The 17,704-nt window shown below is 57.4% G+C and overlaps 1 protein-coding gene across 11 annotated transcripts in view; it reads right to left on the bottom strand.

Moving 5' to 3' along the window:
* Positions 1 to 91: 91 nt before the first annotated feature.
* The window catches only part of ABCA3 (ATP binding cassette subfamily A member 3), a 45,818-nt gene continuing 28,205 nt past the window's right edge, over positions 92 to 17,704 (bottom strand). For 8 of the 11 annotated variants that reach the window (XM_057529336.1, XM_057529332.1, XM_057529334.1 and 5 more), the window contains 16 exons: positions 17,481 to 17,691; positions 16,325 to 16,475; positions 13,966 to 14,064; positions 12,632 to 12,815; positions 11,547 to 11,850; positions 9,213 to 9,486; positions 7,323 to 7,527; positions 6,747 to 6,966; positions 6,317 to 6,475; positions 5,867 to 6,039; positions 5,120 to 5,248; positions 4,814 to 5,008; positions 2,880 to 3,067; positions 2,236 to 2,406; positions 1,798 to 1,988; positions 93 to 1,204 (listed from right to left, as the gene is read on the bottom strand). In XM_057529336.1, the coding sequence (XP_057385319.1) occupies positions 624 to 1,204; positions 1,798 to 1,988; positions 2,236 to 2,406; positions 2,880 to 3,067; positions 4,814 to 5,008; positions 5,120 to 5,248; positions 5,867 to 6,039; positions 6,317 to 6,475; positions 6,747 to 6,966; positions 7,323 to 7,527; positions 9,213 to 9,486; positions 11,547 to 11,850; positions 12,632 to 12,815; positions 13,966 to 14,064; positions 16,325 to 16,475; positions 17,481 to 17,691 (3,435 nt within the window). In that variant the 3' untranslated portion in view covers positions 93 to 623. Of the gene's footprint in view, positions 1,205 to 1,580; positions 1,655 to 1,797; positions 1,989 to 2,235; positions 2,407 to 2,879; positions 3,068 to 4,813; positions 5,009 to 5,119; positions 5,249 to 5,866; positions 6,040 to 6,316; positions 6,476 to 6,746; positions 6,967 to 7,322; positions 7,528 to 9,212; positions 9,487 to 11,546; positions 11,851 to 12,631; positions 12,816 to 13,965; positions 14,065 to 16,324; positions 16,476 to 17,480; positions 17,692 to 17,704 lie in introns of all 11 variants that reach the window. The other 3 variants (XM_057529341.1, XM_057529340.1, XM_057529342.1) reach the window with 2 other exon arrangements.

Below are 17,704 nucleotides of genomic sequence, written 5' to 3'. Positions count from 1 at the left end.
ATAAAAGTGCATCAATAAAAGGGAGCTGATGCTGAAGAAAACTCTCCTGGAAAATGGTGTAAAGCCCACGAGTGGCCCTGGAGCCAAAGACCTCCTGCCCACCCAGCTCCACACCCTCCTCTGCCAACCCTACATGCCTCTTTCCTCACCCTGGACAAAGGGTCTTTCAGGTGGCCATTTAGCTACCCTGATTGTGCACTTGCATTTTTGGCTTATTCCACAGCAGCGAGTTCTGTAAACTGACTACATATTGGGAAAAACGAGCACTTGTTTTTGTCTGGAACTTGACACAGGAGGCTCGTGCTGGGACTGCACTGGGTGACGGGGCCCGGGGGCCCACCTCGTGACTCACAGACCACGGTCATGTTCCCTCCCAGCCTTTATTTTGTGGACAGTCACCACGCACTAGGTGTGCCCTCCATGGGTGGCTGCTCAGCCCCACGGTGGTCCCCAACTGGCCTCCCAGCCTGTGGCTCACCCCTCCCCTCACCGGCCACTCTGGAAGACGCTGGTGGGATGACGCTGGGCTCAGGGCCGGCTCTGTCTGGCGCAGTGTCCACCCTCTCAGGAGAGGGACTCCAGGACACCCAGCTGCACTGGAAACCAAGACCTCAGTGCCTAATTCAGCCGTATCTCCCCTGAGGACAGTGACAGGCGTCTTTCTGTCCATCCTGGGCAGCCTGGTGAGCCCGATGCCCACTGTCCTGCAGGCCTTCCCTTTCACCCCAGGGAAGCTCCATGCCAGGTGCGAACGCAGCGGTATGGCTGGGTACTCTCGACCCCTGGGTCAGTGAGGCCCCTTCCGGGACAGCTCTCCGCCCAGACCCCGCAGCCTGCCCACACAGACTGCCCGACACGCTCTTGGTGGGGATCTTGAGTTCTGGACGGCGGGCTTCAGAATGCCTGAGACGCGGACGTTCCCATGCTGCTTCCCAGCGTGAGGGCACGACACACCCGGTCCATACTGTGCCTTGATTCTTCAATCCATTGTAGAAAACAGTGATCAGAAATAAAGGTGCAGGATGAGGTGAACTCGGAGCAAGAGAGGATGCCCACCTGTGAGCCCGGCTCCTCACGGCCCCTCGTCCTCGACAGGTGGCTGCAGGTGGGCGAAGCTCAGGAAGACCTGCTCCAGCGAGATCTGGCTCACAGAGTAGTCGTCCATGCCATACTTCTCCTTGGCCTTCTCCAGAACACCAAACACCTTTGGAAGCAGAAAAGCCACTGTTAACAAGCCAGGGCCTGGCTCCTCGGCTGGTCTGGGACTCCTCTGGCCATAGGGGGTGGTAAGGCCACCAGAGATCCTACCCCTGCACAGGGCGAGCAGGCCCCGGCACCAGGCTTCCTCCTGACTCTTCCCAGCTCAGAGTATGACCTTTGGGCAAGATGTGTTACCTCTCTGGGCCAGTCTCCTTTTTTGCACCATTTTTTTTCCAACTCAGATATTTGAGGTATAAACCCCCAAACCTAGCAGATATTAGGGTGAGTGTTAGAGCAGAAAAACTGAAAGTGATTCCTCCTTGGAAAGAGCTGGCTGGAGAAGGAGCAACTGCTGGAGGCCCAGTGGGGCCCAAGCTCACCTTCGCCCAGCTGAGGTCATTGCCAGGCAGGTGGTAATGGACCATCCCTTGGTGCTCATCTTCCAGGACGCTACCTGCACAAAGGAGAGACCGTGTCCCCCTGAGGGCCGGGCTGGATGGCCAAGGGAGGGAGGCCCAGGCCCCTGGAATCATGGCCCTCGTCCCAGGGGTCAGGGATGGACAGACGCACAGATGACCTCTGCACAGCGGCACACACCTGGGAAGGTCAGGTCCACGAATGCCTTGAACTCTTCCAGGGCTTCCTGCTGCCTGTCGCTCCGGATCTTGGCCCGTAGGGAGTAGCCACTGCCAAACTTGCTCTTGAGGTGCTGTGGGCTGCCCAGGCACTTGAACTGACCCTGCACCATGATGGCCAGCCGGGTGCACAAGGCCTCACACTCCTCCATGCTGGGAAGAGGGAGTGCAGGCCTGATATAGCACTGGGGGATGCTGATGCCCACCCTCCACATCAAAAGCTGTGCACATGGGAAAGTACTGATGCCCAGATCAGGCTGTTCCTGATTCCCATGCTCAGGGTGTGGCCCACACGGTAGAGCCTAGGGATTCTCCTCAGACTTCACCAGATGCTGACAGGTCTTCTGTCCACCCAGCCCCTCCCGGCCCACCCCTCCTACAGCCCCGGTCCTGGCTTTACCTGTGGGAGGTGATGACGATGGCCTTTCCGGACTCGCGGGCCCTTGCCACGGTGTCCCAGAGCAGGCGCCGGGCCACGGGGTCCATGCCAGTGGACGGCTCGTCCAGGAAGATGACTGCTGGCTCTCCAAGCAGGGCAATGCCGGTGCTGAGCTTCCGCTTGTTGCCGCCGCTAGGGCAGAGGGGGTGCAGGGGAAGGTAAGGCGGATGATTAGCATGGGCTCTCCGGGTCCCAGCACAGGACCGGGCCCAGTGATGGCAGAGTGTCCCAGGTGAAGAAGAATGAGGTGAGCGTGCCTGGAAAGCCCACCTCATAGAGTAGGAAGCCCTAGAGAGAGCTGTGCCCAGGGGGTTGGTCCACAGCCCCACACAGAGCAGTAGCACCACCTGTCTGCACCTAAGGGGGCCTGACAGGGGGTCCTGGCTGTGCCTCCAGGTGGCAGGAACCAGAGGGGCAGCCCCTCTCATCTGGAGCTGCCTGGGCCATGCTGCCAAATCCTCACTGATCCTGGAATGATGGGTGGGAGCTCCAGCCCCTGACCCGCGTGCCCCCGGCTCTATGGTAACAGAGAGCCTGACTCCACCCTGGGAAGGCCTGAGGTCACTGAGGCGGGGGGCAGGGCAGGGGCCGGAACGCAGGCGCACCTGTACGTCCCGACCAGCTTGTTGGCGTGCGGCTCCAGGAGCAGGCCCCGCAGCGTGTTCTCCACGCAGGCGCCGATGTAGCACTCGGGGACGCCCCGGAGCCGGGCGTACATGACCAGTGTCTCCCGGCCCGTCATGTGGTCCAGCAGGGCATCAAACTGGGGGCAGTAGCCAATCCGCTGCCGCATCTGGGGTTGGAGCACAGCCGGGAGAAAGCAGGTCAGAGGGTTTCTCTCAGGGGATCTGTCTAGGGTGGTCCCTCAGTCGGTGCACAGGCCCTGGCGGCCTCCCACTGCCAAAGTTTGCCGAGCAGCACTTTGTTGGGGTTGCTGGAGGGGCTTGGCTGGCTCAGTGGCGGGGTAGGTACCGGGACCCAGACTGCCCCCCACCCAGGGGTCAGAGACAGGCCAGAAACCGGTCTACCCCGGGCAGCACAGGGGCGGATGGATGCAAGAATGCATTGATTATACAAAGTGACCGTGTCCATGCAATGCTTTACAGCTGACAGATACCCGTTCATTAGACGCTTGACAAACATCTAATGTGTGCTGGGACCTTTCTTTTTCCTCCTCTATTAAGAGATGTTTGCTGGCAACACCTTTGGGGTGGGGCGTCACCTGGGCAGATGGCATGGCAGCTGGTCTTGGAACAAGTGGCTATGTTCAGCACAGCCAGGATGCTGCGTGGCAGGCCTCCACCTCCAGCCACATTCGGCAGCTGGTGGGGACAGGCAAGCCTGGTTTCTGTGGATTCCAGAGATGTGGTTTCTTTTTCTTTAACCTCTTTGGGGTTCTTAGACTTCCGGAATCTGTTCTTAATCGGTCTGGGAAAGTTCTTGGCCATGACCATGGCAGTTACTACCTCTCCCCCCGTTCTCTCCTTTCCTGCTGGAACTCAGATTAAACGTATTTCAGACTTCTCACCTTGCCTCCATTTCCTAGATCACATTTACAGTTTCCTCTTCCTTGCGTATAATTTCAATCTTGTCTATTTATTTGAACATAGTAACACAGTTGTTTTACAATCTGGGTCTGGTAACGGCAAATCCAAAGTGGTGGGCTTGTCCTGCCGTGGAGCCCTTGTGTCTGTGGGCTCCAGCCGCAGCACCCTGTCTGCTTTGTTTGCTTTGCTTGTGCACTGCTCACAAGCCTTGAAGCACTACGTGAGGGGCTCTTGGAGGCCTAGGATGAAAGCCTTCCTGCAGAGAGGGTGTGAGCTGCAGTGTGGGGGCAGAGCCACCTGGAAGCCCCTGCTGCCAGTTCAGGAGATGCAGTCATTCCCAGGCACAAGCATCTTCTCTGTTCCTTCCCCTGCCCTGCTCAGCACACGGGAAACTGTCCATGCAATCCCCGGGGGTAGGGAGAGCAGGAGGGTGGCCTGCTTCATCCTAACGTAGAGGGGTGGTCCTTTGTTTCTGCCCCATACACTCGATAAGGTCCCTAAACCCAGTCACCGGGACCATAGCGCCCTCTGTGCAGGGGCGCTCCGGTGGAGCCTCTCAGGGCTTGCAGATTGCGGAGGTCTTCACCACGCCTCGGGCTCTTAGATGCTCTTAACTATGTGATTTGTCATTAACATTTTATCCTGCTTTTGGTTCTCGGTGGGACGTCTGGTTTGAACAGCCCAGAACACCATTATTATAAATCTATGCACACAGACTAGAGTTCTTTCCAGTGGGCAGAGTTCTGTGGGTGCCACTCTGTGCCCAGGTCCAAAGAAGCTGCTTCTCCGGGAGGGACTCGGTCTCAGCCCGCCTGCCAGGCCTGGTCCCGTCTGGCCGAGGGGGCTGTAATCTCCTCAGTCTTCTCCCCATCACTTGCTTACCTTTGGCCGTGGTCACTGCCTCGTCCTCCTGTCCATGAACCATGAGCCAGAGACAAGCCCCATCCCTACCTCCCGGGTGTCCTTCTTCTTGCCTCCCTGGCTGTACCCACCTTCCCGATGTCAGAGCTGATGCTGTAGCCCCCAACAAAGGCGTCCCCAGAAGTAATGGTCTCCTCCCCAGTCAGCATTTTGAAAGTCGTGGTTTTGCCGGCTCCGTTGAAACCCAGCAGGCCAAAGCACTCCCCTTTCTGGACTGCGAGGGAGACCTTGTCCACGGCGAGGAGGGGCGCCCGCTGCTCATACACCTGCACAGTGCCCGGGAGAAAACACAGCTGTGCGGAGGCCTGGGGACAGCCGGGAGCCAGCTCTGGTGGGGGGGCCGGGGGATAGACCCGCGGAGAGAGGGCCCACCTCACCTTGGAGAGCTCCTTGATAATCAGAGGCGTGTCCAGCAGGGAGTCCAGGCTGGGGGCCAGGATGCGGTTCCTTTCATCCACCACGTCCTGGTCTTCAGGAAGCGCTAACGTCTGGGTGTACACTTCTGTCTAATTGTTCCAGAGAAAGACCACCAGGGTGAGCTCCCGCCAGAGAGGTCCTTCCCCATGGGAGGAAGGGCTAAACTACTCACCCCAGCTCAGCCCCACGTGTGCCAACTCAGACCTCCCACAAGGAGAGCTGGGCAGCCGTAAGGGCTAACATTTGCCTCAAGGAGACACAAACTACCTGGGGGACAAGGACGGTGCAGGACTCATGGAGAAAACCACGAAACCCCTTTTCTTAGAAAAGTCATAATATCTTAGCCCCAATTAGCCCTGGGTTCCTGTCCATCCAATGCTGTCTCAACAGGTTTTGTTTGTTTAGGGAAAGAATGTATGTGACAAACATGAGGGCGCCCCAGCCCACACGCCTCCACTGAGACCGAGGTCCCTGAGGCCCCAGGCTCCCTCGACTCCATGGCTTCAGGGTCTTGGGACGGAGAGCCCCTGGGGACGGTGAGGCCGCAGCCCCTCCCAGGCTGTGAGCGCTGCCGATGGACACGCAGCCTGGCTGTGGCCAGTGTTGAGGCCCTCCCTGTGTGGTGGCCCCAAGGAAGCCCAACCTCGGTTGGAGGGCGCCCTACGCAGAGCAGCCAGAGGCCAGATGGGGGCCCTGGAGCTACTCACCAGCGCTCGCCTCCTCCGGAAGGCACACAGGCAGGCCTTCAGCCTCCACAGCAGATCGGTCTCAATGAGGAACAGCAGGGTGAGGTAGGCAAACCCTGAGGTGGCCATGGAGGTCACGAACCTGCCAACCCCCGGAGCGCTCCATGCATAGAAGTTCTCCTGGTACTGGATGTCTATGCAAGCAAGGGACAGGGTGCTGTGCCCGTGCCCTGAGCGCCCCTCCCCTCCGGGGTCCCAGCCCATGACCCTCTCTCTGGGACCGTGAGGTGCCTGCACCCAGCCCCCAGGGTGGAGGATGCGCTAGCGCGGGGCCCACTGCGCTTCCGAGGGTGTGTCACTGCCACACGGGGGCCCCAAGCACCTCCTGCGTTTTGGTGGCTTCACCATGCGAGGTGGCCCTTGTGCCTGTGATGGGGGACAGGCTGTCCCGAGAGAGGCCTGGACACTCACTGTGTTTCCGGCAGTAGTGGGCTGCCACCTCAGAGGAGGTGCAGTACCTCCTTGTCTCGTAGTTCTCGTAGAAACTGCTGACCGCCATCCCCAAACAGTGGTTGGGCAGCACCAGGAACACGCGGTCCAGGGTTCTGGAAAGTTCTTCTAACTTGACCGCTGTGGGGAGGAGGCACAGACAAGTCAGCGCTGGAGGACACACCGCACCTGCCTCCAAGAACAGAGCAATCGGGAAGGGCAGGTTTCCGGAGTTCCCTGCATAGCCAGCTGTGCCTCCCCCAGGGATCAGGCACCAGGCCTCCGGGGCAGCACCTCTGGCAGGCGGCCCCACCGGCCTGCCCGGTGCCCCCATCTGGGCCTCCCCCATCGGGCTGAGCAGCTCTGTGGGTGCAGGGATTGGGGTGCAGGGAGGTGGTCTCCTGGCTCCCACCTGGGATGCGCATGATGGTGACCACGAGGAAAGTGGCGATGCCCGACAAGATGTTGAATATGGTCAGCCTCGTGTAGGCAGTGGCCGCCCCCGAGAAAAAGAAGCTCATCAGGTACATGAGGGGGATGATGGCCCAGCCATAGAGCATGAGCAGCAGCAGGGCGTCGGCCACGTGGCCGTCCTGCGTGAAGGCGTGCACGTCGAAGGCTTTGAACACCACCTGCAGCAGCACAGACAGGCGGCCGGCGTGCCCACAGGGGACGCATGAGCCCAGGCCCATCAGCCCCTCTGGCCGTGTCTGCCCCCCACCCACCTCCGTGGCTCTCCTGGTATCCTCCCTGAGGAAACAGGAAGCTGTCCACCAGGGCACCTGCTCCAGGGCCCTACCTACCAAAGGGGGGCAGAGGCTGGGGGTGTGCAGACAGGCGAGGGGGGCTGCCAGGGCATTCCCAACCTCCTCCCGCAACGGGGGCTGAGCTGCCAGCATGGACCCCAGGCTGGTTTCAGTCCACGCAGGGTCCCCAAGGCAAGCCCCCTGGACGTGTGGGGGAAGGGCCCCAGCACCATGCAGCTCACCAGCAGCAGCAGACTGGGGACGAGGAAGGACATGAGGTCCCACAGCAGAGCCGAGAGCCAGAAAGTAACCACGTGGACTCCGCTCACAAACTGCATGTGCTTGGCCTGGACGGCCCTCTCGCTGACCGCCAGGATGGAGAATGTGCTGGACAAGAATGCCATGGCGAAGAGCAAGTTGAGGGCGATGTCGAATCCCTTCCGGCCCCTGCGGGGGTGAGGAGGGGGCGCACCGACAGGTCAGGGACAGAGCACAGCATGTCCGGGCAGGTGGGGGTATCAAGTGCTGGGTCACTACTGTCCAAAGCAGGTGATGCAGTGGCCCAGCCACTAAAGGGTTTAAGAGAGAACATGAGAGCCTCAGGGTCTCTGCACCAGGAAAATTCCATCCCCCTGAGAACAGCTCCTCCTCTGGACGTCCTATCCCCAATGATGGCAGTGCCACTCTCCCAGTTGCCTTCAATCTGTCCCTGTGCCACCCACTCCCCACAGACACTCAGGTATGGATCTGAGACCTCCACTTCGCTCTCTCTGGCTGCCCCAGTCAGACCCGCTGTCGGGCACAGCATCAGGGTGGTGGCCATCTCCCCGCTCTTGAGTGGGCAGGACATTCAGGTGCCAGCAACATGTTCCAGAAACCAGCGCTGACAGCATTATTCTGTAGCTTAAAACACCCCCACCCCACGAAAGGTTCAACAAATGGTGCTGGGACAAATGGATGCTATGTACTGAGTGAAGTGCTAACACAACGTGGATGAGCCTCAAGAGTGAAAGAAGCCAGTCATGAAAGGCCACGCACGTGGTATCTGATTCCATCTACGTGAAATGTCCAGGACAGGCAAATCCACGGAGACAGAAAGCAGACTCCTGGCTGCTTAGAGGTGGAGGAAAGAGGAATGGGGAGTGACTGCCAGTGGTCCCGGGGTTTCTTTCAGGGATAATGAAAACGTTCAATAAAATTATATTGTGGTGATGTCTCCACGACTCTGAATATACTAGAAACTGTTCAGTTGTACACTGTGAACAGGTGAACTGTATGGCAGGTGGATTATATCTCCTAGAGCTGTTACAACAAAATGAAAACTCCTGTTCCTTGTCCACTGTCACCCTACTAAGCCCGACTCCTCAGCCTGATCCCCGGCATGGCGAGAACAGAGGACCACTGCTGTGTCTCTGCTTCCGTGGTGGGGACTGGAGAGAGCAGGGGGGGTGGGAGACACTAGAGGGCCAGGGCACAGTCTAAAACGGGAAATAGGGATGAAACCGCCCCCCACTGATTAACTGCCCTGAGGTGGGGTGATGGTTCTGAAATTAATTGATTTTTCCGGCTTCCTCTGGACGGTCCCCAGAGGTCTGGGGACTCTGCAACCAGGAAGAGGGAGAGTCCCACACACATGATGGTGTGACAGGCCTAAGGACAGAGATGCCCAATGGGCTCCCTGACTCGAGGCCACCGAGGGGCAGCAACACACACAACAGCTGCGTGCTGCAGGCTGGACGGGAGCAGACACTCGGATCCCCCAGGGACAGTGGCAAGAGCCAGGTGCAGATTTGGGAAGAGGGCACGGCCCTCCAAATCCTCAGGAGTCTCCTGTGGGGCCTGGGTGTATGGGGGTTGTGGTCTCACCAGCTTATCTGCTGTCCAAGGGAAGGCTAAGTATGGAAGGCTGAGAAGGATGTGGGGCAGGAGTCCCCAGCCAAGAACTGGGAGATTCCTGAGGGCAGAAACAATGCTGTTTTTACCGCTGTGGCCCTTGGGGGTCCCTGGCAGTGCCTGAGGTGGTCAGTCCTGGTGAGGGGTCCCGACCTGATGGGAGCAGGGTCCTGACTGGGCTGGGCCAGGTCCTGACCATGCGGGGATGGGGTCCTGAGGTGGGGGGACAGTGCACATACTCGTTGAACTGATCCTTGGCGGCCTGCAGGGCACTCCGGGGCTGAGGGTAGTTGGAGACCGTGATGGAGGCCTGAGGGCCGCACAGCAGCTTGAACAGAAGGTTGTCCACGATGGCCAGCGCGGTGGCCGGCGAGTGGTACGCCTGGTTGTTGAACAGGGCAGTGACCACCGTGCGCTCGCCCACGTCTCTGAAGGATGCCGCCACCAGGCACCGCTCGTTAAAGCCGCCCCCCTCCACCGAGGCCCTGAAAATCAGGAACTCCTCCAGGTCACCTGGGGGTGGGCAATGGCAGAGTCAGCAGCGTCCTGCGTCCCCCTCCGAGGCCCTGCTCTGTGGGGCTCTGAAGGGCTGGAGGAACAGCAGAAAGGATGCATCACCTTCCACCTGCACGCTGTCCACGGACCATGGGGCCACGTGGTGGGAGCAGCAGGACCTGGGGCTGCAGGCCTCGGGGGGGACACCCCCATAGCCACAGGAGCTGAGTGGCAGGGCAGGCTCTTCCTTCTCCCCCACAAACCCCCCGTTCACACACATACACACACTAAAGGGCCTCTCAGAGATACAGGGCCCGGACCTGGGCCAGGGTCAACGTGGCAGGAAGAAGGCTGGATCAGGAGGAGGTGAGGGTCCAGAAGTCAGAGCTGTGGAAACCTCTGAGCTGCCTGAAGGGTGAAGCCCCCAGTCAGGTGCAGGGAGGGGCGGCCCTAGGTAGGCTTGGACCAGCCCTCAGGACCACGGGGGTGGGTGAGGGGCTACGTCCAAGGGTGCAATTACACAGGACTGTCCCTCTATGTCTCTGTTTTTCCAGTTTTCATAGAAGGAATAAGTACCCTTTTATAATCATAAAAAAATAAGAGTTTTTAAAAAGAGTGGCCTGAGGGAAAAGGCCCTGGGAGAAGGAGCTGTTCTCTTGGCACGCGGATGAGCTCCAGCGAATCCCCACTTCACATCAGATTCTCTGGGCAGTTGGGTTCTGGGCAGCCCATATGCCTGGCATTCTCCTGCAACCCAAGGGCAGCAACAGAATCCCAATCATGCCAGGTCCGTCACTTTGCTCCTCAGCTGTGGCACAGAGCAAGCGGGGGTTCTGACGGGGGTGGGGTCAGCTGTCCACCCACGAGTGACCTTGGGAGCATTCAGTTCCACTAGCTCACGAGCACACACTGCCCAGCCCACAGCTGGCCGCGCAGCTGCAGGGAACCAGCATTTCACACACGCTCACTGCTCCCGCCTTGCCTCTCACTCAGCTGTCGCCTGGGGACCGCGATGACACCCACACTGTGGGACCCCAGTGTCAGCGAGGGGACAGGGACCCGTTGGTGAATCCTAATGGAGACAGTTACAGAGGCTCCCGGCAAGGTCTGCTGTGGCTCTTGGCACACAAGGAAAAGGGTCAGATGCATTAGGTGCAGCGTAATTCACCCACAGTAAGGTGCTCAGGACTGAAAGTCCCCACACTCCATGAGGGAGCAGGCAGTCTGGCCTTCCACACCCTCCCAGGCCCGGGCATCTACGGCACTGTTCTAAATCCCTGGAGCCACCACGCACCATGACAGCCCTGAAATCTTCACACCAGGCCGAGTGACAGGCAGAAAACAAGATGGGATGGAATGGGGGTGACAAACAAGGCGCCCACCACTGTCAGTAGGGCTACTCAGGGCCCTGATCGCTGGCAGGCCGAGCAGGGACTCCGGCTGCAGCAGCTCCTCCTGGCAGCGGTGCCCCTGGCAGTGCCAGCCTGCTCTAGGCCGTTGATACGTTCGACATTTTCCTAAAGAAGAACCTGACTCCTGCCAAGATTTTGGGACCATCAGCGTGCTGAACCTCAAAGCTGCTGGCCAGGAAGTGGGAGGGGAGCAGAGAAACGTGAAAAACTTCAAGCATATTCCATTTAACTAGAGTGCGATGCCTGCTCTAAAGCCAGGGCAGTGTCCAACTGCCACCGCCAGGGACACGAGATAGTTTCGGTTTTAGGATGTGGGAAGAAAACACCATGTCACATAAGGCATATCGTGACCGGCCTCTCAAACAAAAAAAGGTAACGTAAACATCGCTGAGGTTTTACATTTCATTTGTAAATGGTCCTGAAAAATCTGACTTCTGTAAATGACCGCCTGGACAAAGTTTAGCCCTAGAGACGTGGACTTTTGTCTTCCTTTGACTCAGGGCAAAGATTTTCTCCCCCAGGGGACACCTGGCAATGTCTGGAGTGGGAGTGATGCCAGGAATGCTGCTAAGCAAAGAACCACCCCAAATGTCCACAGTGCCTTGGTTGAGAAGCAGGCTCTGACAACACAACTCGGGCCCCAAGCCCCCTGGGGACACCCCTTACCCAGCACCTCTCGAGGTTCCTGGCCCTCAGCCTGCAGCATGTCTTTCAAATGTTCTGACAGCTGCTGATCCAGCCGAGAGGTCCCGGGAATCGAGAAGGGCATGATGGTTCTGCCATACTCGGCCAAGGTCAGCTTCAGGAGGGGGTCATCGAAGATCTCGGAGGAGTAGTTGATGGCCAGGAGGGCCAGGGTGATGCATGTCAGAGGGACCAGGACCTGGGCCGCTACCATCTTCCACTCCCGCCAGCTGTATGCGGCCTTCTTCAGGAACATGGCCCAGAACTGCTGGCAGTGGAGGGCCAGCTGCGACAGAGGGGATGAGGGTGATACAACCGCCACCCCAGAGCCAGTGCCTGACCCCGCCCCCCAGCAGCAGGCACGGTCTGCACATGAGCCTGGGGTCCCAGGGCTTCTCCTGGGGCCCAGTCAATGACATGGAAGACCCACAAGAACACATCCCCATAGGTCCCAACTGGGCCCTGGGGGTCTCACATTAGCTGTGGTGGCAGGGCAGGCACTATTCCACCGTCGAAGGAGGTTAAGGGACCCTCTGCTATCCCAGAGGGGAGCCGAGGCCTCTGCTTTCCCCGTGCTCCTGGTCAGAGGACTCTGGCCACCCTCACAGCAGAGGAGATGGACAAACCTCCCCCCACTGCCTATATTCCCCACGCTCAGCCCTTCACTGTCCTCTAAGTGCAAGTCAGGCCGGCAGGGACCAGAGCCCAGCTCCGCCATGTGCTGCCCATTCGACCTTGGCCCAGGCCTCAGCTTCCTGTCTGTAAAATGGGACCAGTGCTGCCCTCTGTCTCACTGGGTGCCGGGCACACGGCAAGCTCTAAGCTCTCGGTACACGGGGCACTGTTAGCCTTATAAGCAGCGTTCACCCTTATTCGTGAGTGGCCAGGTTATTAGAACAACGAGAAACAACAGGTGCGCGACTAAAATGTTCCGGGTTTTCCTTCTGCCTGCCAGCCCATGGGAGCACGAGCTGTAATCTGCCCTCTTCCCAGAGTGCTGACCCTCCCTATGCTATCTGCCCCCGCGGCCTCTAATGCATGCAGTGCTCGGGGTCGCGCAGTCTCACCCCAGTGTTGAGCCTGACGGCAGTGTTCTCCTCGATCAGGGTGCCGACGCCGTCAGTTGGGTCCATTGTCCCGCACAGGTGGCTGTCCACGGCCCAGTCGCTTGCCCGCCTCTCGTGCTGGTACTGCAGGGCAGGGAGCTGGATGGCTTGGATGTCCATGCTGGTGTCCACCAGCTTACCGACCCTGGTCGAGACATGGAGGCCCAGTCACAACTCGGCTCCTCGGGGAGGAAGAGGTGCAGCAAAGGCGGGCGACTGTCAGGGGCACTAAAGCAGAGCGCCATCTGCTCCATCAGCTGGGACTTCAATTGTTCATTCACTCATTCATCGATAAGTATCTCCAGGACACCAGCTATGGCAGCCAAGCAAAGTCCAGGAGAGAGACAACTAGACAGGGCCCTGCCCATGGGGGCCTCCCGGTCTCCCAGGGAGACTGATCGAAGTCAGCACTTATAACCCGGGCTTTCCAGAGGGACAGGATGGGGCTTGGGGCACGATGGCAGCACCAGGAGGGCTTGTCACAATACAGGCCACTGCGGCTTGGGGCGCTCACTGTCACGCTGAGACCAGGGAGCAGAAGAGTGTGTTCCAGAAGGGGCAACACTGGGACAGGTGAGACAGAGACGGGTGTGTGGAGGGTGGGCGGGTGGTAAGTCTGCCAGGCCCTGTGGCGGAGCCTGGTATCGGGGCCGCACCGAAGCCAGGGAGCCACCCGACTCAAATGGCACTGTACTTATATTCACTTATCCTGTTGCCTCCTCTAGGGTATGCGATCCTCAAGGAAAAACATCTATCTCACATTTATTTTTGTATTTCTTGTTCTTAGCACTGTATCCGCTAAATAAAGCATTCAAGCAATGTTTGACCAATGTATTAACCATCTGGAGCTCACCCCGTAGTTCTGAGGGGTGAAGGCTAAATTTCACACCTTCATCATAGATGGAAACACACTCCGGGATCATTACCTAGACCTGAGAGGAGCCTGGCCAGCCTGATGCTGCTGAGGTGCTCCCGGGAGGGGCCCCAGGGGAGGTGCCAACACACTCACAACGTGGGAGTGGAGTTTCCAGTGATCAGAGCTCGGCTGCTCTGCTGACTGAGTCACTGCGTGTGTCAGGAACCTGGCTGAGTCTGTGCAAGTGTTAATATAGGGCTGTGATGTGAACTCGGGCCCTGACAGCCAGCCCACTGCCCTGCTGCCCACCCCTCCGGGCTGTAGGTCCACCTCAGATGGGTGTTCCAGATGACAATCAAGGGGATTGCTTTATTACACACTTTGGAAAAATCATCCGCAAGGCTGAGCCCTAGACAGATGCAGACGCACGTTTACTTACCGCAGGAAGACTTCCTCCATGGTGGTGACAGAGGCCCCGAAGCTGGCGATGCCCAGCTCCTTCTGCTTCTTCTCCAGTTTAGCAAAAAGACTTTCAAACCTGAAAAAAAAGACCCTGAGTGATGAGTCACTTCTCAGTGACTTTCTAGATAATTTGTTTCTAAATAATCACCTCTGTGCTGCATGGGGGAGGAGCAAAGGAAGGTTAGCTCCTTGAGATGCCTTCTCAAAAAAAAAAAGTTAGGCTTTGTTCTTCCCCTGCGCACCCTTTCTCCCCCCACGTAACATTTTTTTTTAATAATCTTCTTTTTTTTTTTTTTTGGCCATGCCGCGCAGCTAGCAGGATCTCAGTTCCCCGACCAGGGATTGAAGCCAGGCCACAGCAGGGAAAGTGCTGAAGCCTAACCACTAGACCACCAAGGAATTCCCACACATAACATTTTTTGAGTATGTTGGCCTATAAGGCACTCTTCGATACCTATACACCTACATGAAATCACAAAGCAAACCAAAAGAAACTGATGAATATTCTTTTACTTATAGGGTAGGGAAATACTTTCTAAGAAGAAATAACAAAGGAAAAGATATAACCCATTAATCCCATCTGCAGTGGGAAAAAAATCCCACAAAATTAAAAGGCAGCAACAAATTAGAAAAAGTTGCAACACAAATGGTTGATGTTAATACATAAGCCGTGAACATGCAACACGCAGAAGAAGCGATGCTTATAGCCCAATAAGCATGGGAAGCAGTCAACCTCCCGCCAGCTGGAATGGAAGAAACACAAAATGCCAATTACGCATGTGTGTGCCATTTTCACCCATTAGATACACAAATATTAAAAAGAAATTTTACTCAAAGTTGGCAACTGTGGAGTAAATGGACACTCCCCTATCCTGCTGCTGGGGAACTCAAACACATCACCTTTCCAGAAGTGAATCTGGTAATATTTACCTCACTATTGGGAATCTATTCTAAGGAGTCATTGGAGATCTTGACAAAGATTTTTCTAAAAGGATGTGCATTAGCACATTTGTGTGTGTGTGATAACAGAGTAGGTATAAAACAAATTATACTATATCTAAGTCAGAGAGGACTCCCCTGGTGGCGCAGTGGTTAAGAATCCGTCTGCCGGGCTTCCCTGGTGGCTCAGTGGTTAAGAATCTGCCTGCCGATGCAGGAAACACGGGTTCGAGCCCTGGTCCAGGAAGATCCCACATGCCGCGGAGCAACTAAGCCCGTGCACCATAACTACTGAGCCTGTGCTCTAGAGCCTGCAAGCCACAACTACTGAAGCCCATGTGCCTAGAGCCCATGCTCCACAAGAAGAGAAGTCACCGCAATGAGAAGCCCATGCACCACAACGAAGAGTAGCCACAGCTCACCGCAACTAGAGAAAGCCCGCACACAGGAACGAAGACCCAATGCAGCCAAAAAAAAAAAAAAGAATCTGCCTGCCAATGCAGGGGACTGGTTTCGAGCCCTGGTCCAGGAGGATCCTACATGCCACAGAGCAACTAAGCTTGTGCACCACAACTACTGAGCCTGCTCTCTAGAGCTCGCGAGCCACAACTACTGAGCCTGCGAGCCACAACTACTGAAGCCCGCATGCCTAGAGCCCATGCCCCGCAAGAAGAGAAGCCACTGCAATGAGAAGCCCGTGCACCGCAACGAAGAATATCCCCTGCTAGCTGCAACTAGAGAAAGCCCGCGCGCAACAACAAAGACCCAACGCAGCCAAAAATAAATAAATTAATTAATTAATTAAAAAAAAAATGAGTCGGAGAACACTGCCGTGATTAAAACCACATTTCTCAATCTGGATTGCAGCAAGATTAATATACTTTTAAGTCTTCTATTCCAAAGTTTCTGAATGTGACTTAAGAGTTTGGTTTTTACCTCCCCACACTGGGAGTCTGCTCTGTTTATGAGGCCCGTGTTCATGACTCAGATTCTGAGACCAAGAAGACACACGAGTTCACAGCTGCACACTAACCCCGAGTGGCTGTGGTGTGAGGAGTGAGCCTCGTGCCGAGTGTGGATGGCACCAGTGCACCGAGCACCCTGTGACGAGCCACTCTTCTCCTTCTCGGGTACAGCCCTGACGCACAGGGAGGCCTGGCACCCTGGGCCCAGCAAGCAGATTCAGTGGGTACCGACCATCACAGGCCCAGGAGCTAAGAGGTGCCCCTGGCCAAGCCACACAGGTGTAGGATGGGTAACTCTACACACGGAGCCCTTAAGGCTCCCTGAGCCTCCTTCTCAGATCTGTACCTGTGGGTGCTCTGGGACACACACGTGCCTGTGCATGCTCTCTCTAGGATGTGTACCTGTGCGTGCTCTCTGGGACATGTATGTACCTGTGTGTGCTCTCCTTGGGAAGAATGAACGACAGCTCTGCTCCGGCACTGCTCTCCAGGGTGGCGTTGGGGACATGGTGGTGGACCAGCCGGGAGATGCCCTCGGGGTTGCAGTGAGGCTCCTTCACCAGCGTCATGTGGTAGCCTGCGCCTGGTACACCCAGGAGCCCAGTGAGGCTGCAACCCACTCTCCTCCTGGCCCACCCAGGGCCCCGGGCTCCTGCAGGTCAGGCTCCTGGGAAAGGGGCTGCAGAGCTGGGGCAAGTGAACTGGAATCGATGCATCTCAGGGCACCTCAATGCTGTCCTGAGGGTCTCACCTCCCCACCTCCGCCCACTGGGGAGAGATACTGGAGGACCTGGGGTGCTGAGCATGATAAGGAGGTGAAACCAGAGCTGGACTTCAGATGTCAAGTCTCAGATACTGGGGTACAAACTGTCCCCAAGACCCCTTCTCCCTGCTTGCTCAGTAGCAGAACCTAAGGACAAAGGCCACTCTCTTACAGCCTCCCCCCAGCCTGATGGTGACCACACTAGGTCACCTTCTGCTTTCGGGGCTGTGTGCTGGCCAGAGGAAGCTGCAGATGTGAGGGGTGCAAATCCTGGGGTGTTCTGGGGGTGGGGCGCTGGTCTTCTGTATTGGCTCCTTCTGCTGGCGGGACATGGATGTGACCTGGCGTGCCAGGACCATGTTGGACCATGAGTTGCCCTCGAGATGGGAAGCCATGCTCATACAGCAAAGACGGGGCTGACTCCATGCGCTGGCCACCAGCCCTAGACAGTGCCGTGGGCCCCTCACTTGTTTGGGGAGCTGCAACGCTGGCGAGCGGGCTTGGTCTCTGCAACGGCACCCCTCCTCTTGGTGGCCCTGGCACTTGACTGCTAGTCCACTGCTCAAGGCTGAATGATGCTCCAAATCAAGACTACCTGCTTCATTCCTTCTTCATTCTCACAGGCCCCTCTGCCTGGGGCCTCGGGTCTCTACCCACAGGTAGCAGAACAGGATGTCTAGAGAAGGCCTCTCTCTGCCTGATCTCAGGGGCTCTTCGGGAACGTTACCAGTGGATACTTTCTCCAGCACACTGGGCCAGCAACGCTGACCCCACACAGAATGGAGTTTCGGCTGCCTGCCCCGCTGCTTGCCTGCGGCCGCTCACCATATTTCTGCTTCAGGAACAGAGATGACCCGCAGCACTGCAGCTCCCCCTTGGCCATGATGGCGATGCGGTCCCCCAGTAGGTCGGCCTCATCCATGAAGTGGGTGGTCAGCAGGATGGTGTGGTCACTTTTGTGCTGCTGAAGAAGGTCCCAGATGGCCCTCCTGGAGATGGCGTCCATGCCCGAGGTGGGCTCGTCCAGCATCAGCACCTGGAGAGCAGAG

The sequence above is a fragment of the Balaenoptera acutorostrata genome, chromosome 15 (assembly GCF_949987535.1).
Source record: "Balaenoptera acutorostrata chromosome 15, mBalAcu1.1, whole genome shotgun sequence".
Classification (NCBI taxonomy): domain Eukaryota; kingdom Metazoa; phylum Chordata; class Mammalia; order Artiodactyla; family Balaenopteridae; genus Balaenoptera; species Balaenoptera acutorostrata.
Note: the sequence above shows the minus strand (reverse complement) of the source record. Positions and strands in the feature narration are given on the sequence as shown.